Consider the following 27,386-nt stretch of genomic DNA (forward strand, 5'->3'; position numbering starts at 1 on the left):
CACAGCAGAGCTGTCTATATAGCTCCTCCCCTAAATGCCACCCCCAGTCATTCTCTTGCAGCTCTCAACAAGAAAGGAAGTATCAAGAGATATGTGGTGACTTAGTGTGTTTTTTACCTTCAATCAAGAGTTTGTTATTTTTAAACGGTACCGGCGTTGTACTGTTTTACTCTCAGGCAGAAATTGGAAGAAGAATTCTGCCTGGAGGTTTGATGATCTTAGCGGTTTGTAACTAAGGTCCATTGCTGTTCTCACACATAACTGAAGAGTATGGAAAGAAAACTTCAGTTGGGGGGACGGTCTGCAGATTACCTGCTTTGAGGTATGTTCAGTATATTTTTATCCTAGCTATCTCAATGTGTCAGAACCTATATCTCCCGCTCAAGTGACGCCAAGTACATCTGGCGCGTCCAATGCGTTTACTTTACAAGACATTTCGGCAGTTATGAATCATACCCTCACGGAGGTATTGTCCAAACTGCCAGGGTTACAAGGAAAGCGAGACAGCTCTGGGGCTAGAACAAATACAGAGCTTTCTGACGCTTTAGTAGCTATGTCTGATATACCCTCACAATGTGCAGAAGCCGAAGCAGGAGAGCTTCTATCTTTGGGTGACATTTCTGATTCAGGGAAGGCGTTACTTCAGTCTGACTCTGAAATTACAGCGTTTAAATTTAAGCTTGAACACCTCCGCTTGTTGCTCTGGATGACTGTGACACCATTGTAGTCCCAGAGAAATTGTGTAAAATGGACAAATACTTTGCAGTACCTATTTACACTGACGTTTTTCCAATCCCTAAGTGGTTTTCAGAAATTATTACTAAGGAATGGCATAGACCAGGTGTACCGTTCTCTCCCCCTCCTGCTTTTAAAAAGATGTTCCCTATAGATGCCGCAACACGGGACTCGTGGCAGACGGTCCCTAAGGTGGAGGGAGCAGTCTCTATCCTAGCTAAGCGTACAACTATCCCTGTCGAGGACAGTTGTGCTTTCCTAGATTCAATGGATAAAAAATTAGAGGGTTTCCTTAAGAAAATCTTTATACAACAAGGTTTTATTCTCCAGCCTCTTGCATGCATTGCCCCAGTCACTGCGACAGCGGCTTTCTGGTTTGAGTCTCTTGAGGAGGCTCTACAGGTGGAGACCCCGTTGGATGATATCATAGACAGGCTTAAAGCTCTTAAGTTAGCCAATTCATTTATTTCTGACGCCGTTTTTCATTTAACCAAGCTAACGGCTAAGAATTCAGGTTTTGCCATTCAGGCACGTAGGGCGCTATGGCTTAAATCCTGGTCAGCTGACGTTACTTCAAAGTCTAAGTTTCTCAACATCCCCTTCAAAGGGCAGACCCTATTCGGGCCTGGACTGAAGGAGATCATTTCTGATATTACTGGAGGAAAAGGCCACGCCCTTCCCCAGGATAGGTCCAACAAATTAAGGACCAAACAGACTAATTTTCGTTGTTTTCGAAACTTCAAGAGTGGCGCAGCTTCAACTTCCTCTACTGCAAAACAAGAGGGAAATTTTGCCCAGTCCAAGCCAGTCTGGAGACCTAACCAGGCTTGGAACAAGGGGAAGCAGGCCAAAAAAACCTGCTGCTGCCTCTAAGACAGCATGAAGGAGTAGCACCCGATCCGGGACCAGATCTAGTAGGGGGCAGATTTTCTCTCTTTGCCCAGGCTTGGGCAAGAGACGTCCAGGATCCCTGGGCTCTGGAGATTGTTTCCCAGGGATATCTTCTGGATTTCAAAACTTCATCTCCAAAGGGGAGATTTCATCTCTCACAATTATCTGCAAACCAGATAAAGAGAGAGGCATTCTTACATTGCGTTCAAGACCTACTGGTTATGGGAGTGATCCACCCAGTTCCAAGGGAGGAACAGGGGCAGGGCTTCTATTCAAATCTGTTTATAGTTCCCAAAAAAGAGGGAACTTTCAGACCAATCTTGGATCTCAAGATCCTAAACAAATTTATCAGGGTCCCATCCTTCAAGATGGAGACTATTCGAACCATCCTACCTATGATCCAGGAGGGTCAATATATGACTACCGTGGACTTAAAGGATGCTTATCTACACATTCCGATACACAGAGATCATCAGTTTCTCAGGTTCGCCTTCCTAGACAGGCATTACCAGTTTGTGGCTCTTCCCTTCGGGTTAGCCACGGCACCAAGAATCTTTACAAAGGTTCTAGGGTCCCTTCTGGCGGTTCTAAGGCCGTGGGGCATAGTGGTGGCCCCTTATCTAGACGACATTCTGATACAGGCATCGACTTTTCAAATTGCCAGGTCCCATGCGGACATTGTTCTGGCATTCCTGAGGTCTCACGGGTGGAAGGTGAAAGAAGGAAAGAGTTCTCTCTCCCCTCTCACAAGAGTTTCCTTCCTAGGAACTCTGATAGATTCAGTAGAAATGAAATTTTTTCTGACAGAGGTTAGGTTGTCAAAGCTTCTAACTTCCTGCCGTGCTCTTTATTCCACTTCTCGGCCGTCAGTGGCTCAGTGTATGGAAGTAATCTGCTTAATGGTAGCGGCAATGGACATAGTTCCGTTTGCCCGCCTACATCTCAGACCACTGCAACTTTGCATGCTCAATCAGTGGAATGGGGATTACAGATTTGTCCCCTCTACTAAATCTGGATCAAGAGACCAGGGATTCTCTTCTCTGGTGGCTATCTCGGGTCCATCTGTCCAGAGGAATGAGTTTCCACAGGCCAGAATGGACTATAGTGACGACAGATGCCAACCTTCTGTGCTGGGGCGCAGTCTGGAACTCCCTGAAGGCTCAGGGTTCGTGGACTCAGGAGGACGCCCTCCTTCCGATAAACATTCTGGAACTAAGAGCGATATTCAATTCTCTTCAGGCTTGGCCTCAGCTAGCTGCGATCAGGTTCATCAGATTTCAGTCGGACAACATCACGACTGTAGCCTATATCAACCATCAGGGGGGAACAAGGAGCCCCCTGGCAATATTGGAGGTTTCAAAGTTAATTCTATGGGCAGAGGTTCACTCTTGCCATCTCTCAGCTATCCATATCCCAGGAGTAGAGAACTGGGAGGCGGATTTTCTAAGTCGGCAGACTTTTCATCCGGAGGAGTGGGAGCTCCATCCGGAGGTATTTGCCCAGTTGATTCAACTATGGGGCAAACCAGAACTGGATCTTATGGCGTCTCGTCAGAACGCCAAGCTTCCTCGTTACGGGTCCAGGGATCCCAAGGCAGTGCTGATAGATGCTTTAGCAGCGCCTTGGTCCTTCAGCCTGGCTTATGTGTTTGCCACCGTTTCCTCTGCTCCCTCGTCTGATTGCCAAGATCAAGCAGGAGAGAGCTTCGGTGATTTTGATAGCTCCTGCGTGGCCACGCAGGACTTGGTATGCAGATCTGGTGGACATGTCATCCTTTCCACCATGGACTCTGCCGCTAAGGCAGGACCTTCTACTTCAAGGTCCCTTCAAACATCCAAATCTAATTTCTCTGCGTCTGACTGCTTGGAGATTGAACGCTTGATTCTATCAAAGCGTGGTTTTTCCGAGACGGTCATTGATACCTTAATTCAGGCTCGAAAGCCTGTCACCAGGAAAATCTATCATAAGATATGGTGTAAATATCTTCATTAGTGTGAATCCAAGGGTTACTCATGGAGTAAAGTCAGGATTCCTAGGATATTATCCTTTCTCCAAGAAGGATTGGAGAAGGGATTGTCAGCTAGTTCCTTAAAGGGACAGATTTCTGCTCTGTCTATTCTTTTGCACAAACGTCTGGCTGAGGTTCCAGATGTTCAGGCGTTTTGTCAGGCTTTGGTTAGAATCAAGCCTGTGTTTAAACCTGTCGCCGTGGAGTTTAATAGTTCTTAAAGTTCTTCAAGGGGTTACGTTTGAACCTTTGCATTCCATAGATATTAAACTTTTATCTTGGAAAGTTCTGTTTTTAGTAGCTATCTCCTCGGCTTGAAGAGTTTCGGAGTTATCTGCTTTACAGTGTGATTCCCCTTATCTGATTTTCCATGCAGATAAGGTAGTTTTACGTACCAAACCTGGGTTTCTTCCTAAAGTGGTATCTAATAAGAATATCAATCAGGAGATTGTTGTTCCTTCATTATGTCCTAATCCTTCTTCAAAGAAGGAACGTCTATTACACAATCTTGATGTGGTTCGTGCTTTAAAGTTTTATTTACAAGCTACGAAGGATTTTCGTCAAACATCTGCTTTGTTTGTTGTCTACTCTGGACAGAGGAGAGGCCAAAATGCTTCGGCAACTTCTCTTTCTTTTTGGCTAAGAAGTTTAATCCGCTTATCTTATGAGACTGCTGGCCAGCAGCCTCCTGAAAGAATTACAGCTCATTCTACTAGAGCAGTAGCTTCCACATGGGCTTTTAAACATGAGGCCTCTGTTGAACAGATTTGTAAGGCGGCGACTTGGTCTTCGCTTCATACCTTTTCTAAATTCTACAAATTCAATACTTTTGCCTCCTCGGAGGCTATTTTTGGGAGAAAGGTCTTACAGGCAGTGGTGCCTTCCGTTTAAGTTCCTGCCTTGTCCCTCCCTTCATCCGTGTCCTAAAGCTTTGGTATTGGTATCCCACATGTAATGGATGAACCCGTGGACTGGATACACCTTTACAAGAGAAAACAAAATTTATGCTTACCTGATAAATTTATTTCTCTTGTGGTGTATCCAGTCCACGGCCCGCCCTGTCATTTTAAGGCAGGTGTTTTTTATTTTTAAACTACAGTCACCACTGCACCCTATAGTTTCTCCTTTTTTCTTGCTTGTCTTCGGTCGAATGACTGGGGGTGGCAGTTAGGGGAGGAGCTATATAGACAGCTCTGCTGTGGGTGTCCTTTTGCAGATTCCTGTTGGGAAGGAGAATATCCCACAAGTAATGGATGAACCCGTGGACTGGATACACCACAAGAGAAATAAATGTATCAGGTAAGCGTAATTTTTTTTTTTTTAAACTGAACCAATCAGAGCTAACCCTATCCCTGACGAAGTGCTGGTTTGGCACGAAACATGTTGGAGTAGGTGAACGCTAGTAAGCTGATTCACTAGCTGTGATATAAGTATTATACCAAGAGAACTTTTACATGTACCGCAAATAAAAGTTACGTTTTATACTTTCATACTCGGCTCATTGGAAGACTGGTTAATTTCATCTTGTTTGGTGAGATTTTACACTGTGCATTATCATTTTTTAGCGGATTGGGCTTATCCGCTACAACCAGTCATTTTAACACACTCAACTGGCGAAGTCTGAGATACAAGAAGGGGAGCTTTGTACACTGATCCTTGTCACCATAGGATTGCTTCCCGAGGCACGCCTCTCTTGCACCGCTGAACGCTCAGCCAGGATTAGCTGCAACAAGCTGGAGACTAGCAGCATATACCGGACCGGGTGAGTGCATATTATATATATATATATTGTGTATGCTGCATACAATACAGTGGTGTTAACTATCTGTTATTATAACGAAAATTTCTCATTACTATACAGGAGATTTATGTTATGAAATAGAGTGCTTAAAGTGATACTCCAACACACACACTATACGTGTATATACCCGTTCAAGCACCATAAAAGTATCTAAAAACTCTGTTTAAATACAAAGCATCATACACTATTGCAGTCCTAAATACTTTATACATTTCTACTGAAAAAAGGTTTCAAAGGACTAAACATCAGACGAACATTGTTTTCAATATCTGTGTTAATAGAGAAATTATTGTCCCTTCTTTGTGTCCTAATCTTAAGAATTCTTTGGAAAAATCTTTACATTCTTTGGATGTGGTGAGAGCTTTGAAATATTATGTTGAAGCTACAAAAGATTTCAGGAAGACTTCTAGTCTATTTGTTATATTTTCTAGTTCCAGGAAAGGTCAGAAGGCTTCTGCCATTTCCTTGGCCTCATGGTTAAAACGTTTGATTCATCAAGCCTATTTGGAGTCGGATCAAGCCCAGCCTCAGAGAATTACAGCTCATTCTACTTGATCAGTTTCCACTTCCTGGGCTTTTAAGAATGAAGCTTCAGTTGATCAGATTTGCAAAGCTGCTTCTTGGTCTTCTTCGCATACATTTACTAAATTCTTCCATTTTGATGTATTTGCTTCTTCGGCAGCAGTTTTTGGTAGAAAAGTTTTTCAGGCAGCGGTTTCAGTTTACCTCACATTTATGAGAATTAATTTATATTTTGGGTTGTGGATTATTTTTTTCAGCGGAAAATGGCTGTTTTTATTTGTATCCCTCCCTCTCTAGTGACTCTTGCTTGGAGTTCCACATCTTGGGTATTGCTATCCCATACGTCACTAGCTCATGGACTCTTGCCAATTACATGAAAGAAAACATAATTTATGTAAGAACTTACCTGATAAATTCATTTCTTTCATATTGGCAAGAGTCCATGAGGCCCACCCCCTTTTTTATGGTGGTTATGATTTTCTTGTTTAAAGCACTATTATTTCCAAATTCCTTTGTTGATGCTTTTTACTCCTTTCTTTATCACCCCACTTCTTGGCTATTCGTTAAACTGAATTGTGGGGGTGGTGAGGTGAGGGGTGTATTTATAGGCATTTTGAGGTTTGGGAAACTTTGCCCCTCCTGGTAGGATTGTATATCAGCAGAGGCAAAAGTATAAAATGTGTTGAATTTGGAAAAAGTCTGCAATGAGGACCAAGTGGCCGCCTTGCAGATTTGCCCCATAGATGCTTTATTTTTAAAAGCCCAGGAAGAAGAGACAGCCCTAGAGGAATGAGCCATGATTCTCTAAGGAGGCTGTTGTCCAACTGTGTCATATGCTAATCGGATAACACCTCTCAACCAGAGAGAATGATTAGTAGAAGTGGCCTTCTGACCTTTATGCTTGCCAGTGAAAACAACGAACAGGGCAGAGTTGATTGCCGAAAAATCCTTAGTTGCTTGTAGATAAAAATTTTAGAGCACGCACAACATCCAGGATATAGACAAAAAGGAACAACAATTTCTTGATTGATGTTGCAATTTGATACCACTCTAGGAAGAAAATATAATATAGTAAGAAGGACTGCCTTATCCGCATGAAAAATAAGGTAAGGCTAATCACACTGCAGAGCTGAAAGCTCGGAAACTGTGAGCATAAGAAATAGCAAGATAACAACTTAATATCAACTGAATGCATAGGCTCAAACGGAGCCTGCTGCAAAACTTTAAGAACAAGGTTAAGGCTCCAGGGAGGAGCAACAGATTTGAACACAGGCCTGATTATGACCAAGGCCTGAACAAAAAAATGAACATCTGGTAGATCTGCCAGATGTTTGTGCAAAAGAATAAACAGTGCAAAAATCGGACCCTTCACAAATCTTTCTCCAGATCCTCCTGAAGAAAAGACAGAATGCAAGGAACTCTCACCCGACTGCAAGAGAAACCTTTTAATTCGCACCAATACAGGTATGTATGCCATACCTCATGGTAGATCTAACGCTTAACCGGCTTACGATCCTGAAGCATAGTATCAGAAAAACCACTCCTAGCCAAGACTATGCGTTCAAACTCCAAGCAGTCAGTTTCAGAGAATCTAGATTTGGGTGTAGGAAGAAACCATGAAGTAGAAGGTCTTTCCTCAGAGGAAACCTCCAAGAGGGAAGAAATTACATCTTCACCAGATCCGCGAACCAGATACTGCCAGGCCAGGTAGGAGCTATTAGAAACACAGACGCTCTCTCCTGCTTGATACAAGCAATTACTCGAGGAAGGAGAACATACAGGGAGAACAGGTACGCCAGACTGAAGTTCCAAGGCACCGCTAGAGCGTCTATCAGAGCGCCCTGTGGATCTCTTGATCTTAAACATTACTTTGGAAGCTTGGCGTTTAGACGAGATGCCATCAGATCCAACTCCGGAAATCCCCACCTGAGAGTTATCATTTTGAAAACCTCGGGGTGGAAAGCCCACTCCCTGGGAAGAAAGGTCTGCTTGCTCAGAAAATCTGCCTCCCAGTTGTACACCCCTGGGATGTGGAGGCCAGTTGCTAAGGAACTCCGAGTTCCTCCCTGGTGATTGATGTAAGCCACTGAGGTGAAAACCAGACTAAAGCTATCTGAGGCAAGACTGTCAAGGCACTGTAAATCTCTTCCTATAAACATCTTGGAGTTGAGAGTGAAGACTCCTCCTGAGCCCAAAGACCCTGAACCTTTAAAGAATTCCAAAATGCTCCCCAGCATGAAAGACTAGCGTCCGTGGTCACAATCACCCAAGATGGTCTTAGGAAGCATATACCCTAAAATAGATGGTCCTGCAAAATCCACCAAGATAGAGAGTCTCTATTTAGGGAATCTAGAGCTATCCTCTGCAATAGGTCCGAGTGGTCTCCGTTCCATTGTCTGAGCATACATAACTGTAGGGTCTCAGATGGAACCGAGCAAACGGAATGATGTCCATGGAAGCAACCATTAGACCCATTACTTCCCTACACTGAGCCACAGATGGACGGGTAGAGGACTGAAGTGACAGGCAAGAAGCTAGAAGTTTGGTTTTTCTGACCTCCGTCAGAGCAATCTTCATGGACAGAGAATCTATAATCGTTCCTAAGAAACACACCCTGGTGTCTGGCACCCTGGGAAAGTAGAATAGACAACATCTCTGTATGAGATCTTGCTAACTGAAAAGATGGCGCTTGAACCAAGATATTGTCCAGATAAGGCGCCACCGCTATTCCCTGAGATCGGACCACCACCAAAAGGGCCCCTAGGACCTTTGTAATAATTCAAGGAACCGTGGCAAGGCCAAAGCAACAAACTGGAAATGTTTGTCCATAAAGGCAAATCATAGGAATTGGTGATGTTCCCTGTGAATGGGAACATGAAGATACGCATCCTTCAGGTCTATGGTAGTCATGAACGGACTTTCCTGAACCAAACGAAGAATGGAATGAATAGTCTCCATATTGAAGGACGGAACTTTGAGAAATTTGTTGAGACACTTGAGGTCCAATATGGGGCCAAAAGCTCCCTCTTTTTTGGGAACCACAAAAAGGTTTGAGTAAAATCCTTGACCCTGTTCAATCTCGGGAACTGGAACAATCACTTCCAGAGAAGAAAGGTCCTTTACGCAGTTTAAGAAGGCCTCTCTCTTCACCTGGATAGTAGATAATCTTGATAGGAGCAATTTGCTTCTGGGAGGACAAGATTTGGATCCTATACTGAAACCCTGGGAGACTACTTCCACTGCCCATGGGTCTTGGGCAACACAAATCCAAGCCTGTTGAAAAAAGGAAAGCCTGCCCCCTACCTGATTCGAGACTGGATCGGGGGCGAACCCTTCTTGCTGAATTAGACTCAGCAGAAGGCTTCTTGGATTGCTTGCCCTTGTTCCAAGGATGGCTCCGTGAGGTCTAGGCTAGCTCAGATTTAGAAGATGAGGAGGATTCTGTCTACCCCTAAGTCTACTTCTCCCTCCTATGATAAACAATCTCCCTTTCCACCTGGAAATGATTCAGCCAGACCCAGAATAAAAAAAGGAAACAAAAATTATTCCTCAAGGCTAAGGCCGCCCAGAGGACACCATTGAGGACAGGAAACATTCACAGCAATGTCTAGGAATAATCCTGAGACCTCTGCTGCTGATTCTATCTCAGCTTGATACTCTTTCTCTGAGTGTACTGTATTTCATTGAATAAAACAAAGAAAAAGTGAGTATGATACATGAAAACCATACATGTCATTTACATAAAAATAGTCTCAATATTAGGAAAAATATCATATTAAATGTCTATACTAAAAACATACATGTTGATAAAAGTCCCCATACATAAAAAGGAATAATATATATGATACGGACGTATTAAAAATCCCCTCGTATGAGAGAGATTAATACATTGAATCCCTGACCAGACAGGGTAAACCTCAATATGAATATAAAATAAATTATAATTTTAGGGCACTTAGGTAGCTGAATTTTTCATGCTACCAATAGCGTGATAGTCTCCTCCTAATATGAAGAGACTCCTATGCATATGAATACACATAAAAAAAATATATATTAAAAAAATAAAAATGTGATTGATCATATACATAAAACTGCCACAAGATGGCAGTAACTACCATAAAAATTGTCATGTTAAAAAAACGCATTGTATCTTTTAGATTCAAAAAATACAAATGCAGAGAAAATGGTCCCATTTACCAATAGAGACATATATATATATATATAATTTATATACACATAAAAGACTAAGTCTAAGCAACCAAATCAGTTTAGAAGACCGCTAAGTGAAAGCAACCTACTTTATCAGAGCATTGTCACTCACAGGGGGGAAGAAAAACGTCCCTTAACTGTAAATAAAGTCTACTCTAAGAGACCTGACAAATGAAATAGGGAAAACTATGTAAAAGAAAACCGATATGGTGCTAAAGTGTTCATTAAACTTGCACACACTGCCAACCAGATAAGCCTGACTGTCGTGAGGAAAACATAGCGCTGACATAAGCATAATGCGCAATAATTCCCCATATTCAGAAGCCAGTGATATACAGACATCGCGTAATATCTGCTGTTAAAGCGTTCAAATAAACTCGCAACGATGCTGACTTACTAGATCTAACTGTTGGTGAGGATAAAATGGCGCCGTCATAAACATAAGTGCGCACTTCAGGAAGCAAGTGATTTCTCATAAATAACATATAAAATATATTTAGACAGCGCTTCTGCTATATGCACAGCAGATTAAGGTCTACATAAGGATTCAATAGAATACAAACTGCTGGTGCTGCACTGCAGAAAGCAGAATGACCATATGCAGGACGGAACCAGAGTACTCTGTGTAGGATCCCTTTAAAGCAAATGGCGCCAAAAACTAATCTGCCATTCGTGAAGTCAAATACTTAAAAACGTAATTAAAAGAACATCGGCCACTCAGGCTCATGCCAAATAAAAGCTCTATCAGAAAGGGATAATAAGGATTAATCGCATACAAGGAATATCATTTAATGCATCCTAAAGTCCCTTTCCAGGGATACACAAACTCCATTATCCTCACAAGGCGATAGTAAAAGGCTGCATAGAAATCCCTTACCCCCAGAGGGATCATGAACTGCCAGCCTACTTAGATAAAACATGCGGGTGTCTCTAAAGATTTTGAAATGGAGAGATAAAATAACGCCGCCCCAGGAATGGAGAATCTAAGGCTTCGATTTATCAAGGCTTCAATAGATAATACGATTGAATTCCGTGTTGAATATGATGACATTGATTCGCTGTAGTTAACAAAGCATCAAGACTGTCACATTTTGCAATGTTCAACATAATTTACACTCCCATGAGATGAATCCGATGCATATCGATGCTTGCGGTCTTCAAGCAGAATACTGATGAGCCAGAGCCGCTCTGATATCCTCTGAAATTGTAGCGTAATACTGATCATACGAGTTGTCAATCGTTTGTAAATTAATTCTTTGAAATGTAGCAAATATTCAACATTTACGCTTGCGTCCGTTTAGACACAGCGTACCTATCGTTCAAACCGCCACCTCTGAGACCGCAAATGCTATGGGAGTCTGAAAATGTTTGCTCTAATGTTTTTTGTCATCGCAGACATCTTACAATAAACAAACGTAATAATTGAAATGAACGTGTCTTTTTTGTCAGTGATGTTCGATATTAATGAACTATCATATTCATGTCCATTTTATAAATGTTATCATGGTTCACTTCTTTTTTCATGCTACAGTAATAAATCTGTGTATTGCATACCCTGATTCCTTGTAAAATTAAAATAATAATAATAATTTATATGTATATACATTTATATATCTATCTTTATATATCTATATATATATATATATATATATGTATACATATATATTTGCATATATATCTATATAGAGATATTTATATTGATATAGATAAGATAGATAGCTATAGAGATATATATCTATATATACTGTATCTAGATAGATATGTATATATAATTTGTGTGTGTATATGTGTATATATATATATATATATATATATATATATATATGTGTGTGTGTGTGTGTACGTATGAGTATATTCAAAGATATATATATATATAATATATATACACAATGGTATGAATAAAGTTGCAAGACGAATAAAATGTCTTCACTTTATAGACATTCAGGGCAAAGATTTAGATAAATAAGGATATTCGAGATATCGATGACTCTTATTTAACAAAAGTCTGATGCTCAGTCCGATGGACATCGTGTCGTACTTGACGTGCATGTTTTTGACTGAGCTTTTCATAAATAAGGGAGTCGTATGTAAATTCGCGGCAGCGATGTCAAGCAAGCGTATTGACGCCTGCTAATGCACCGAGATTGACGCCTTAATAAATCGAGGCCTAAGTCTGGGATTAAAGACTTCACTAGAAGTCATATATTCTGTGGCCAATAAATCCTCCTCCCATTAATAAAAACTCCCTCACCCCTATTATTCCTAGACCACAAGCCATGGGTACAGGGACTCGCTGTTAGAAGTCTTCAATCTTCTTACCGACTCTAGGTGTGACAGATTCAGCCGTTCTCTGACAGGGACCTGTAGAAAAAGAAAAACAGAGTAACCAACCCTGGTTTTCTATATAGGGGTAGCATAAATGTTGGAAGGTAAGCAAGGACTTCCTCACCGTCTTCCAACTGCTAAAAGCCACCCCATTACTTTTACTAAAGAGATTAACATGGACATAGCATAGCCCCAATACTTGCTTGCAGGGAAAATACCCATTAAAGGATTAAATGTCTTCAGACACCATCTTCGCACATCCTTACACTTAAAGGGACACTGAACCCAAATTTTTTCTTTTGTAATTCAGAATGAACATGCAATTTTAAGCAACTTTCATTTTACTCCTATTATCAATTTTTCTTCGTTCTCTTGCTATCATTATTTGAAAAAGAAGGCATCTAAGCGTTTTATTTTGTTTCAGTACTCTGGACAGAACTTTTTTATTGGTGGATGAATTTATCCACCAATCAGCAAGGACAACCCAGGTTGTCCACCAAAAATGGGCCGGCATCTAAACTTACATTCTTGCATTTCAAATAAAGATACCAAGAGAATGAAGAAAATTTGATAATAGGAGTAAATTAGAAAGTTGCTTAAAATTTCATGCTCAATCTGAATCACGAAAGAAATTTTTTGGCTACAGTGTCCCTTTAACAGCTCTGCTGGGGGTGCTCTTTGCCTCCTCCTGCTGGCCAGGAGTTGAATATCCCACTAGTAATTGGAATGAAATCGTGGACTCTCCATGCCATAGGAAAGAAATGCAATCTTAGATCACATTCTAGTTGTAAATTTAACAACTGGTAGCAACATCACAAACCTTCATAAGCTTTTTTTAAAGTTTCAGCTTTTGCTAACACTGGTTAAAGGGATATTAAAACCACTTTTTTTTTTTTCATGATTCAGCTTGAGCATGTCAATTTAAACAACTTTCTAATTTACTCCTATTGTCTCATTTTCTTCGTTATCTTGGCATCTTTATTTGAAAAAGTGGGAATATAAGCTAAAGATCCAGCCCATTTTTGGTTCAGCACCTGGGTAGCTCTTGCTGATTGGTGGCTACTTTTTGCCACCAATCAACAAGTGCTACCAACATACTGAACCAAAAATGGGCCGGCTCCTAAGCTTACATTCCTGATTTTTATTTCTGTTTTGTTATGTAAATCTAAAAAACTAGAAATAGTTTTTAAAAAAAAACACATTTAAACATGTTGATATTAGTTTTGGATGAATAACTTATAAAGTAAAATCTGTTTAAATGTAAACCATCATATGACTTTCAGTTGTCCATTTTCCTAATAATTTTCACTAAAGGGATATGAAAAGTATTTCTTTCATGATTCAGATAGAGCATGTGATTTTAAACAACTTTCTAATTTACGTCTATTATCAATTTTTTTGTTCTCTTGGTACCTTTTGTTGAAAATCAGGCATGTAAGCGTAGGAGCCTGCCCATTTCTGGAGCACTATATGGCAGCAATTTTTCAAGAATGTAATCCATTTTCAAGGGCACTAGATGGCAGCACTTTTTCCTGCATTGTAGTGCTCCAGATGCCTATCTAGGTAGCCCTTCAACACAGAATTTCATAGGAACAAAGAACATTTGATAATAAAAGTAAATTAAGAACTTTTATAAAATAGTATGATCTATCTGAATCACAAAAGAAAATGTTTGGGTTTCATATCCATTTAATTCAATAAATATTAGCAGGCAGTACCTATCAACCAATGATAATTACTGGGAAGTGCAAATCGAGTAGAGCTTTATTCATTTTAATTTAAACAAAAGAAAATAAATTCAAAGTTTAGATGCTGGTCATGTGGATGACAGTGTCCCTGTAAGTTTACAATTGGATAACTAGAATTAGATTTATCCCTATGTGTAGGCATGGGGACGCGCACTCTTTTATTTTCTCTAACTACAGCTCACCGCGGCAGAGTTTTTTATTTGCCTTTTCACAGTATGGCCCGTTCTGTGTCTCACTGGATTCCACACATATCTTGTTGCTACAAATGTGACCACTCATGAGGATGTGAGTATGCAAATGCTTAATATGGCACTTGTTGTTTTATTTATTAAATTCTTCAGGTTTACCCAGGAAGCAACAGGAAAAGTGTGGGGAGAGGAAAGAAAGAGAGAGTAAAATATACAAGAGAGGGGGGAAAAGATGGCTGAGAAATGTTAACTGGGGGAGCCCTTAAAGGACCATTAAATACTGTATATTTAACAGGTGCATAATAAGAAGACAATGCATAAACAGTAGATTTTTTACTGACAAATTTCAAAATGTACTTGTTTGCCAGCCCCCTGTATCATGTGACAGCCATCAACCAATCACAGACTCATGAGTAGAGACTGTGAACTCTTGCACATGCTCAGTAGGAGCTGGTGCCTCAGAAAGTGTGCATATAACAAGACTGTGCATAGTTTTATAATGGTAAATTGGAAAGTCGTTTAATAAACATTCATGATTCTGATAGAACGTGCAGTTTTTTGTTGTTTTCAGTGGCCCTTTAACAACATAGAGGAGCATGTGTACCCTCATTAGAAATATTATAGTTTCTTCTTTTACCTAAGGTTCAACTAGACAAGTTGTTGTCTAACTTATTAGCACTATATTTAGAGCAATAAATGTAAGAGGTCTCTAAAACTGTGTCAGCAACAAATCCATACACCTATTAGATCACTTACATTAATTATAGAGGTGAATCTCCTCTTTTAATTGAGATGTCAATTTACCCTCTAGTGGTTGATGTAAACAAATATAATTCTTAGCCCATTATACACTAGGTTTACATTAATAAAAACAGAGGTTTCTTTCTCGGCAAACTTAAATCCATAAATCAATGAGACTCCTAATGCAAAATATAAGATTCCTCTTTCAAGTAAAGGATAACATGAGCTAAATGAGTGCTGAAGATGGTGGCCGCAAGTTGCATTCTGCAATTTTTGGAGCTGTATTTATTCTTGCGAAAGTTTGACACACTAAGATCTGGATTTTCAAACCGGCCCTGAAAATTGCTGAATGTGACTTGCAGCCCCCATCTTCGACATTAATTTAGTGCTGAAATGCATGACTGCACATGCCTAGTGACTATTTCTTCCACTACACCACCCTTTCCATAACATAAATTCACAGCTGAGACTTCACCTTAAAGGGCCAGTAAAGTCCTAATTAGACAGAGCATACAATTTTAAACAACTTTCCAATTTACTTGTATTATTTATTTTGCTTCCTTCTCTTGTTATCCTTTGTTGAAAGAGCAGCAATGCACTACTTGTTTCTAACTGAACACAGGGGTTAGCCAATGACAATCAGTATATATATATATATATATATATATATATGCAGCCACCAATCAGTAGCTAGAACCTACGTTATTTGCTGCTCCTGAGCTTACCTAGATAAGCCTTTCAGCAAAGGATAACAAGAGAAGGAAGCAAAATAAATAATACAATTAAATTGGAAAGTTGTTTAAAATTGTATGCTCTGTCTAATTATGACTTTACAATATGAAGGTCATGCTTCAGAACCTACTGCCTCAGTTCAGCTTGCCTTGGCTTTATTGTGCTTGTGGGAAATGTAACCTAGTGTCCAGGGATCAACTAACTCAAGTATAAAAGCAAAGTCTGTCAGTAATGTTGAAAGCTTTGTGTTTCAATAACTCTATTAAACCATCTTGTTCCCCATAAATCAGATAAAGCACTCTTTGAAAAGCCGTAAAGGCTCTGAACGTATGATCAATCCATACAGTCATAAGAAAATTGTCACTAACTGCTGCGCGACACTTTGCGGACCTCGCCTCCCCAGGTAACACCTTTCTAAAATACCACTTCATAGACTATCATTGCATTCTCGTTTAGCATAACAAATGTCCTTGTGTTTTAGCTTCCTTGGCACTGCTCAGGTATTGGAGGAGCATAGTGAAAGAGGAATGGTAAGATTCTGGTCTACATGTCAATGGTCTCTATATGCATTGATTTAGTGATCTATATGGTACCTCATTTTCTTGCAGGGAGACGCCTTTCAAGATTTTGCTATTTCATGCACTATCTGATCTTCTCATAAGTCTAATTCCTTACAAGTTTCAGGGGCGATACTAATAAAAGTAAGTTGGACATATAAAAAAAATTTAGTTTTTAAAAGTTTTTTTTATAAATTCCAGTATTACAACATTGTAAATTTCGAAACACATAGATCATGAACAAAATAGTCTTGTCAGTAACATTTATGTAACAGAGAAGAAGGGGCCTGTTTACTCCAGATATTAATTTCTGTATCGAATGTTCATTGCAGATTTCAGTCCATTGTAGAAATAATAAAAAAAATTTAACTCGGGGCTGTTTGTTTCTTCTTTTATTTAGAGGTTGTATCTAAAAGTTCACTGTTTTCAGGTAAAGTGATGCAAATTTTGAACATAAACAAATACCAAATTACATATAAAACTTATTTTCAAAAGTAATCATTATTTATATAGGAGAGGATATATTTTAGAAAGAGAGGTGACAGGGACCATTAGGAAGGAATGGTCCTGAGTATTGTAAAGTGATTGTAGAGTGTGATTTATCTAGATGAAGGAGAAAGAGAAGAATAGAAATATATGGATAAGAGAGAAGGAAGGGGAGGAGAGAAAAAAATGGGGAGAGGGGATAATTGCATGGGACTTTTTTAGGGGTGGGTGGAGAAATGGGAAGCAGTATAGGGAGGGTACCAATTATCGGACAGGGTGTATTCAAAAGGATAGGATGGAAATGATCTGGTTTGGGGAGCGGTTTATCTATAGTTGTTTATTCAGTTAGATTGGGAGAGTGTACTGTTCCCACAGATCTATCATGGGCTGGTGTATATCTAGTTTGTCAATTTTTATGAAGTGAAAATGTTCCAGTGCAAGGAGTTCTGTCGTGTGAGTGCCAGTCTTTTAGAGGTTTTAGTGGATTTTCAGTGTTTAGGAATAAGCTTTTTTGCACTGTCTATCATCAGTAACAGTAGGGAACTTGCAATTTTGTTTTGTATTTTAGGAAGAGCTTGGAACATAAGAACATGGATCTTGAACGCAAGATCTGTTTAAATTATTTCTGAAATAGCTGCAAATACTTTTTCCCAGAAGTTGATAATTACTGGGCAAGTCCACCATATGTGGAGCATTGAGCCCCTGTGTCTGCATCCTCTCCAACAGAGGTCTGTGATTTGTGGGTTAGTTTTATGCAGTCTGGAGGGGGTAAGGTACCAACTACTTATGAACTTAAAATGCATTTCTTGAGTAATCGCGGATGAGGAGGCCATGATAGCTGTTTGGAAAGATTTCTTCCAGATAATGGGTTTAGAGTCTGAGTCTGTTTCATGTCCAAGGCTTGTGCGTATGTAGGAAGTGACTGGTCGTCTTTTATCAACAAATATTTATAAAGGAGAGCTATAGTATGAAGTTGGACATATAATTGAATGCAAATAGGGATAGCTGATTTTATAATTTTAGGGTGTTGCAGATGGAGGCTGACTGTAAAAGTGAGATATAATTTTATATATGTACATATCCTACACTAGGGGGAACTAGCTGGTAATTAGTGCCTGCACACATTTATATCTTGTGATTGGCTGACTAGATGTGTTCAGCTAGTTCTCAGTAATGCATAGCTGCTCCTTCAGCAAAGGATATCAAGGGAATGAAGCAGATTTGATAATAGAAGAAGAAACTTGGAAAGTTGTTTAAAATTGTATGTTCTATATGAATCACGAAAGAAAAACTGAGTTTCATGTTCCTTTAACTGAGCTATTAAAAAATATGTTTTATCTAATGTTCCCTTCACATGTGTATTGATAATATTGACAGAAAGTGAGTGCCTTATGGTGTGTTTGTCTCTCTCATTTTTCTATATATTACTTTATTTTGGACTTGCCCTGTACCCTGGTGGTTATCTCTATCTTATGGTGAGAGTGCATTATCCCTAAGGCTGGGTAGAGGATGGATGTGCGCTGGAGTGGTGGTGGTAAACCATATACTGAGAAAGATTATTAGTTAAAGGGACAGTTTACTCAAAAAATGTCTCCCTTTTAATGTGTTCCAAATGATCGTTTTTACATGCTGGAGTGTATTAAATTGTTTACAAGTATTTCCATTACCCTTATATTGGTATTTTAAATAGTTTATTTAGCCTGTGGTATCCCCACCCATCCTGAAAGTCTTTGGCCTCAAGGCCAAGCTGTGTTAACACCGCCAGTAAAAGAAATTACACTCCCAGTGGGTTATAGAAGAGATAAGGTAATAAAATGTTAATTTCTTTCTTATGACACGGTGAGTCCACGGAATCATCAATTACTTTTGGGAATATCACTCCTGGCCAGCAGGAGGAGGCAAAGAGCACCACAGCAAAGCTGTTAAGTATCACTTCCCTTCCCACAATCCCCAGTCATTCTCTTTGCCTCTAGTGCAAGGAAGAGGTGATGTAATTAGGTGTCTGTATAAGATTCTTCTATCAAGATTTTTTTATTTTGAAGCCAGAGCAGGCTTGCTCTGATCTTCCATCACAAGCTGGGTTTAGCTGTACTCCACGTTAGTCTCTTCAGTAGGGCTGTGGTAGCTTGTAAAGTGTGATTTGCTGCGTTTTCCTAACATGTTGCTGCCCTGGTATAGAAAGCCTGAGTAGGTTTACTCTGTCTTTCTTTTCTCTACAGATCTCTGTGAGGAGTGGCATCCTCTCATATCAGGTAGGCTGTCCTCCTGCCGAACGGCTAGAGTGCCTTTTCGTCTTCAGGGTAGGAGACTGGCACTGAAAGGGTTAAGGATCCTTCTCTGCAACATTTATGTTGGACACATATATCCTCTAGAAGGGTATTTTAGGCAGGACACAGGCACTTTATGGTGACAGGCAACTAGGGGTTAATAGAGAATCCCCTGATTGTCTCGGCTCGTGTAAGTTTAGAGGCACCTAAGGGGTTAATGTCACCTCTAAATTATTTCTTATGTGTGGGACTTGTATTTTAGCTTTACAGTATGGAGACATTGTTGTGTAAGTGTACTGTGTATTTAGGCTGCGCAGTTCAATGGCGGTTTTCTTAAAGAAAGGTTACCGCCTCACTGCCTTGGGAATAGGAGCAGCCTCAGAGTTCAGCGAAACTGTACTTTGCTGAGCTCAGGGTCAAACAGACCTTTCTGGGGGCTTGGTCGCATGGTAGAATGAAGCGCGATGTTAAAGACAGTTGTGCGCTTTATTCCCATGCTGTTACTGTGTCCCCGCCTCCCTCTTCACAGAGAAGGAGCTGCCATGCCATTTTAGTCTCTTGCCGGGTCCTGTCACGTGACCCCACCTCTCTCAGCCCCTCCGACTGAGAACGGAACTTTCTTGTTTTTTTATGTAACAGCGCAATGTTAAAGCTAATTCCTATGCGATGCAAACTATGTTGTAAAATGTTTCCTTACAATGTTTAAAACGTTTATTAGGAAATGGTATTCCTTACTTAAAGGAACATGAAACCCAATTTTTTTTCTTTCATGATTCAGATAGAGAATACAATTTTAAACAACTTTCTAATTTACTTCTATTATCTAATTTGTTTCATTCTCTTGGTATCATTTGTTGAAGGAGCAGCAATGCACTAATTGTTTCTAACTGAACTCATGGGTGAGCCAATCACAATCGAGATATATATGCAGCCACCAATCAACAGCTAGGACCTAGGTTCTCTGCTGCTTATGAGCTTGCCTAGATAAACCTTTCAGCAAAGGATAACAAGGGAAGAAAGCAAATTAAATAAATTGGAAAGTTGTTTAAAATTGTATTCTCTATCTGAATCATGAAAGAAAATTTTTGGGTTTCGTGTCCCTTTAATTTATTTGAGGGCAGACATCTCTGCATGTACTGTGTCTGTTACAACGTCCCTTATATTAACTGTTTTAAAGTGACAGTCTTGTTTTTTCGTTATAAACATTAAAATTGATTTTATTTTTGACTCTGTTTTCTTTTGCAGGAAATTCTGTTTGGGTTTTGACACTAATATTGTTTTCAAATACCCAATTTATGTGTTCTTGTTTCGCTAGATCTCTTGAGGATGATACTGTGTAGGCATTACCACAGTTTTCTCCTTACACGTCCCTAGCCTTTATAGCGTCACCTGCTGTGCCCTGCGTTTCATCATCTCCTGGTGGAGTTACTTGCCTGCAGATTTTGCTGCTCAAGTATCTTTTGGGTATCTGTAGCATGATCTGCTTTTCCTATTTTTAGGGGAAAATCACAGGAGAAATATTAGTGATTCAGATAGTAAGGTTTCTGTACCGGATGCTACTCTGATTGCCTTCCTCGTAGGTCTTATGAGGAGGATAGGCAAGTAGCCTCTGAGGGTAAAATCTCAGATTTGGACAGTATGATTCCTTTTTCTGATGCTGAAGTAGTATTCTTCAGATTTCAGCCTAAACACCTCGTGTGTGATTAAAAGAGGTTTTGGCTGCTTTGGAGCGACTCCGATACGTCTGTCGTCAATCCCTAAAGAATCTAGTGAACTTTATAGATACTAGGATTCCTCTGTGGCACTTTTTCCTGTACCAAACCGTGCTGGAGTTTTTTTTCACAGGAATGGGAGAGCTACTCGTGGAGTTTTCCCCGTCGCCTGTCTTTAAAAGTAAGTTTCCTGTCATTGTCTCCATTAAAGGGACACTGTAAGAAAATTTAATGATGCTTGTTACAAAATAACTATCCAAAATAAGCATATTCTCAATAGGAGATCTTTACCGTATCGCCGTAATCTTCTTTCCAAAAAATTATTTTTTCCAAACCCACTCCGTGGGTATCTTTCGCTCATATCCAATCCTGGCTGCCAACTGCAGTTGGAATATGGCGCCTAAAATTATCACTGCGCATGCGCAAGATTGCGCAACGTCACCACAAATGTCACTCCCTGCAAGACTGGCTGCAACATAGTAGACTTGCTCTATCGAGCGTACATAAGATCCAGCAGAGCTTTGACAGGTAAGTGGTGTAGGCTTATAGAATCTCCCTAGTAATAACGAGCAGTCTTAATAAATATTGAAATAGAATATTGGAAACCACTTATTATAAAAACATTAACAGAATATCTATGTACTTTAATATAGATAAATTGACTTTGCAATTAGTAAAATAACTCCATTAACACATCGGTGTCTATAAATAGATTTCTCTACTATAAATTATATTAAATTCAATTCATAAAATTGTATGCATTTTGGTAATAACTATTTCTCTTTATATAAAATAATTGCATATTTTTTTATTTTAATTTTTGGAGACATAATCATTGCACTGCTTGTATCAAGCTAATTAACAAAATATCAACTTAAAATATTATGTCTATCATATAATGCATTATATACAATACACAATTATATAAATTAGAAATTAAAATTATTAACTGCACAAACCAAAAAATATTTGTTAAACATAATAGTGGTTTTTAATTTAAGGCGAATAATGTTCTTGTATTTAACTATTTATATAAAACATTCATACCTAATTTAATTTTTTTTGTTATTCAATTAGCTTTAATGAAATTACATACATCATGTATGTATGTACAACATAAACTTCTAAGAGATGTTTGGATATCACTGAAAAAAAGTTTATATGATTATTGTTAATCACGATTAATTTAATGATATTAGCAAATATAAAATTTTACAATAGACTGACAGAAAAAAAATTATATAAAAAATAAAGTACAAATTTACCTGATATACGATGTGGATTGAAAATCACCAACTAAATGCAGCAACTAACAGAAACAGTCTGTAAAAACTTATCTTGATGAGTATTTTAAAGTTAGCTAAGGATTTAGTTGGTGATCCTTCAATTCTGCATCATAACCAGCAATAAATTGTTATCTGAAGATAAGGACGTGCAGGCTACTAGTGTTTTGATTCTACGTAGAAAGCCTGGAGAACCGATTGCATACATTTCGGTCTCAAATGCGCAGGCGTTACTCCAAACTAGCTGCTGGCGATTTCGGCATCAATATTTGCAACTGCGCATGCGCTATTTCAGCCGATTTTGTGCGCATGCGAATGAGGACTAATTTGTACCATAATGACATGCATAAACTGCTAATCTGATTGGTTTTAGATGTGGGCTGGATATCATGACGTAATCGTCAAAAAATAAAGATGCATTTCTTTCATGTAATTAACAAGAGTCCATGAGCTAGTGACGTATGGGATATACATTCCTACCAGGAGGGGCAAAGTTTCCCAAACCTTAAAATGCCTATAAATACACCCCTCACCACACCCACAAATCAGTTTTACAAACTTTGCCTCCAAGGGAGGTGGTGAAGTAAGTTTGTGCTAGATTCTACGTTGATATGCGCTCCGCAGCAAGTTGGAGCCCGGTTTTCCTCTCAGCGTGCAGTGAATGTCAGAGGGATGTGAAGAGAGTATTGCCTATTGAATGCAGTGATCTCCTTCTACGGGGTCTATTTCATAAGGTTCTCTGTTATCGGTCGTAGAGATTCATCTCTTACCTCCCTTTTCAGATCGACGATATACTCTTATATTTACCATTACCTCTACTGATTCTCGTTTCAGTACTGGTTTGGCTTTCTACAAACATGTAGATGAGTGTCCTGGGGTAAGTAAGTCTTATTTTCTGTGACACTCTAAGCTATGGTTGGGCACTTTATTTATAAAGTTCTAAATATATGTATTCAAACATTTATTTGCCTTGACTCAGAATGTTCAACTTTCCTTATTTTCAGACAGTCAGTTTCATATTTGGGATTATGCATTGAATTATCATATTTTTCTTACCTCAAAAATTTGACTTTTTTCCCTGTGGGCTGTTAGGCTCGCGGGGGCTGAAAATGCTTCATTTTATTGCGTCATTCTTGGCGCGGACTTTTTTGGCGCAAAAATTCTTTTCCGTTTCCGGCGTCATACGTGTCGCCGGAAGTTACGTCATTTTTTGACGTTATTTTGCGCCAAAGATGTCGGCGTTCCGGATGTGGCGTCATTTTTGGCGCCAAAAGCATTTAGGCGCCAAATAATGTGGGCGTCTTATTTGGCGCTAAAAAATATGGGCGTCGCTTTTGTCTCCACATTATTTCAGTCTCATTTTTCATTTGCTTCTGGTTGCTAGAAGCTTGATATTTGGCATTCTTTCCCATTCCTGAAACTGTCTTATAAGGAATTTGATCTATTTTGCTTTATATGTTGTTTTTTCTCTTACATATTGCAAGATGTCTCACGTTGCATCTGAGCCAGAAGATACTACAGGAAAATCACTGCCTGCTGGATCTACCAAAGCTAAGTGTATCTGCTGTAAATTTTTGGTAGCTATTCCTCCAGCTGTTGTTTGTAATAATTGTCATGACAAACTTGTTAAAGCAGATAATATTTCCTTTAGTAATGTACCATTGCCTGTTGCAGTTCCCTCAACATCTAAGGTGCAGAATGTTCCTGATAACATAAGAGATTTTGTTTCTGAAGAAGGCTTTGTCTGTTATTTCTCCTTCTAGTAAACGTAAAATGTCTTTTAAATCTTCTCTCTCTACAGATGAATTTTTAAATGAACACCATCATTCTGATTCTTTGGACTCTTCTGGTTCAGAGGATTCTATCTCAGAGATTGATGCTGATAAATCTTCATATTTATTTAAGATGGAATTTATTCGCTCTTTACTTAAAGAAGTACTAATTGTTTTAGAAATAGAGGATTCTAGTCCTCTTGATACTAATTCTATACGTTTGGATAAGGTTTTTAAAGCTCCTGCGGTTATTCCAGAAGTTTTTCCTGTTCCTAATGCTATTTCTGCAGTGATTTCCAAAGAATGGGATAAATTGGGTAATTCATTTACTCCTTCTAAACGTTTTAAGCAATTATATCCTGTTCCGCCTGACAGGTTAGAATTTTGGGACAAAATCCCTAAAGTTGATGGGGCTATTTCTACCCTTGCTAAACGTACTACCATTCCTACGTCAGATGGTACCTCGTTTAAGGATCCTTTAGATAGAAAAATTGAATCCTTTCTAAGAAAAGCTTATCTGTGTTCAGGTAATCTTCTTAGACCTGCTATATCATTGGCTGATGTTGCTGCAGCTTCAACTTTTTGGTTGGAAACCCTAGCGCAACAAGTAGCAAATCGTGATTCTCATGATATTATTATTCTTCTTCAGCATGCTAATAATTTTATCTGTGATGCCATTTTTGATATTATTAGAGTTGATGTTAGGTTTATGTCTCTAGCTATCTTAGCCAGAAGAGCTTTATGGCTTAAAACTTGGAATGCTGATATGGCTTCTAAATCAACTCTACTTTCCATTTCTTTCCAGGGAAACAAATTATTTGGTTCTCAGTTGGATTCTATTATTTCAACTGTTACTGGTGGGAAAGGAACTTTTTTACCACAGGATAAAAAATCTAAAGGTAAAAACAGGGCTAACAATCGTTTTCGTTCCTTTCGTTTCAACAAAGAACAAAAGCCTGATCCTTCGTCCTCAGGAGCAGTTTCAGTTTGGAAACCATCTCCAGTCTGGAATAAATCCAAGCCTGCTAGAAAGGCAAAGCCTGCTTCTAAGTTCACATGAAGGTACGGCCCTCATTCCAGTTCAGCTGGTAGGGGGCAGGTTACGTTTTTTCAAAGAAATTTGGATCAATTCTGTTCACAATCTTTGGATTCAGAGCATTGTTTCAGAAGGGTACAGAATTGGTTTCAAGATGAGACCTCCTGCAAAGAGATTTTTTCTTTCCCGTGTCCCAGTAAATCCAGTGAAAGCTCAAGCATTTCTGAATTGTGTTTCAGATCTAGAGTTGGCTGGAGTAATTATGCCAGTTCCAGTTCCGGAACAGGGGATGGGGTTTTATTCAAATCTCTTCATTGTACCAAAGAAGGAGAATTCCTTCAGACCAGTTCTGGATCTAAAATTATTGAATCGTTATGTAAGGATACCAACGTTCAAGATGGTAACTGTAAGGACTATATTGCCTTTTGTTCAGCAAGGGAATTATATGTCCACAATAGATTTACAGGATGCATATCTGCATATTCCGATTCATCCAGATCATTTTCAGTTCCTGAGATTCTCTTTTCTAGACAAGCATTACCAATTTGTGGCTCTACCGTTTGGCCTTGCTACAGCTCCAAGAATTTTCACAAAGATTCTCGGTGCCCTTCTGTCTGTAATCAGAGAACAGGGTATTGTGGTATTTCCTTATTTGGACGATATCTTGGTACTTGCTCAGTCTTTACATTTAGCAGAGTCTCATACGAATCGACTTGTGTTGTTTCTTCAAGATCATGGTTGGAGGATCAATTTACCAAAAAGTTCTTTGATTCCTCAAACAAGGGTAACCTTTCTGGGTTTCCAGATAGATTCAGTGTCCATGACTCTGTCTTTAACAGACAAGAGACGTCTAAAATTGATTACAGCTTGTCGAAACCTTCAGTCACAATCATTCCCTTCGGTAGCCTTATGCATGGAAATTCTAGGTCTTATGACTGCTGCATCGGACGCGATCCCCTTTGCTCGTTTTCACATGCGACCTCTTCAGCTCTGTATGCTGAACCAATGGTGCAGGGATTACACGAAGATATCTCAATTAATATCTTTAAAACCGATTGTTCGACACTCTCTAACGTGGTGGACAGATCACCATCGTTTAATTCAGGGGGCTTCTTTTGTTCTTCCGACCTGGACTGTAATTTCAACAGATGCAAGTCTCACAGGTTGGGGAGCTGTGTGGGGATCTCTGACGGCACAGGGAGTTTGGGAATCTCAGGAGGTGAGATTACCGATCAATATTTTGGAACTCCGTGCAATTTTCAGAGCTCTTCAGTTTTGGCCTCTTCTGAAGAGAGAATCGTTCATTTGTTTTCAGACAGACAATGTCACAACTGTGGCATACATCAATCATCAAGGAGGGACTCACAGTCCTCTGGCTATGAAAGAAGTATCTCGAATTTTGGTTTGGGCGGAATCCAGCTCCTGTCTAATCTCTGCGGTTCATATCCCAGGTGTAGACAATTGGGAAGCGGATTATCTCAGTCGCCAAACGTTGCATCCGGGCGAATGGTCTCTTCACCCAGAGGTATTTCTTCAGATTGTTCAAATGTGGGGGCTTCCAGAGATAGATCTGATGGCCTCTCATCTAAACAAGAAACTTCCCAGGTATCTGTCCAGATCCCGGGATCCTCAGGCGGAGGCAGTGGATGCATTATCACTTCCTTGGAAGTATCATCCTGCCTATATCTTTCCGCCTCTAGTTCTTCTTCCAAGAGTAATCTCCAAGATTCTGAGGGAATGCTCATTTGTTCTGCTAATAGCTCCGGCATGGCCTCACAGGTTTTGGTATGCGGATCTTGTCCGGATGGCATTTTGCCAACCATGGACTCTTCCGTTAAGACCAGACCTTCTGTCGCAAGGTCCTTTTTTCCATCCGGATCTGAAATCCTTAAATTTAAAGGTATGGAGATTGAACGCTTGATTCTTAGTCAAAGAGGTTTCTCTGACTCTGTGATTGATACTATGTTACAGGCTCGTAAATCTGTATCTAGAGAGATATATTATAGAGTCTGGAAGACTTATATTTCTTGGTGTCTTACTCATCATTTTTCTTGGTATTCTTTTAGAATTCCGAGAATATTACAATTTCTTCAGGATGGTTTAGATAAGGGTTTGTCCGCAAGTTCCTTGAAAGGACAAATCTCTGCTCTTTCTGTTCTTTTTCACAGAAAGATTGCTATTCTTCCTGATATTCATTGTTTTGTACAAGCTTTGGTTCGTATAAAACCTGTCATTAAGTCAATTTCTCCTCCATGGAGTTTGAATTTGGTTCTGGGAGCTCTTCAAGCTCCTCCGTTTGAACCTATGCATTCATTGGACATTAAATTGCTTTCTTGGAAAGTTTTGTTCCTTTTGGCCATCTCTTCTGCCAGA

At 39.4% G+C, this 27,386-nt stretch overlaps 1 protein-coding gene across 3 annotated transcripts in view; it reads left to right on the forward strand.

Moving 5' to 3' along the window:
* The window catches only part of ZDHHC18 (zinc finger DHHC-type palmitoyltransferase 18), a 63,993-nt gene that overhangs the window by 29,905 nt on the left and 6,702 nt on the right, over positions 1 to 27,386 (forward strand). For all 3 annotated transcript variants that reach the window (XM_053706986.1, XM_053706988.1, XM_053706987.1), the window contains 4 exons: positions 14,422 to 14,524; positions 16,191 to 16,303; positions 16,382 to 16,430; positions 16,509 to 16,601. In XM_053706986.1, the coding sequence (XP_053562961.1) occupies positions 14,422 to 14,524; positions 16,191 to 16,303; positions 16,382 to 16,430; positions 16,509 to 16,550 (307 nt within the window). In that variant the 3' untranslated portion in view covers positions 16,551 to 16,601. The remainder of the gene's footprint in view (positions 1 to 14,421; positions 14,525 to 16,190; positions 16,304 to 16,381; positions 16,431 to 16,508; positions 16,602 to 27,386) is intronic.

Source organism: Bombina bombina, chromosome 3 (genome assembly GCF_027579735.1).
Source record: "Bombina bombina isolate aBomBom1 chromosome 3, aBomBom1.pri, whole genome shotgun sequence".
NCBI classification, from domain to species: domain Eukaryota; kingdom Metazoa; phylum Chordata; class Amphibia; order Anura; family Bombinatoridae; genus Bombina; species Bombina bombina.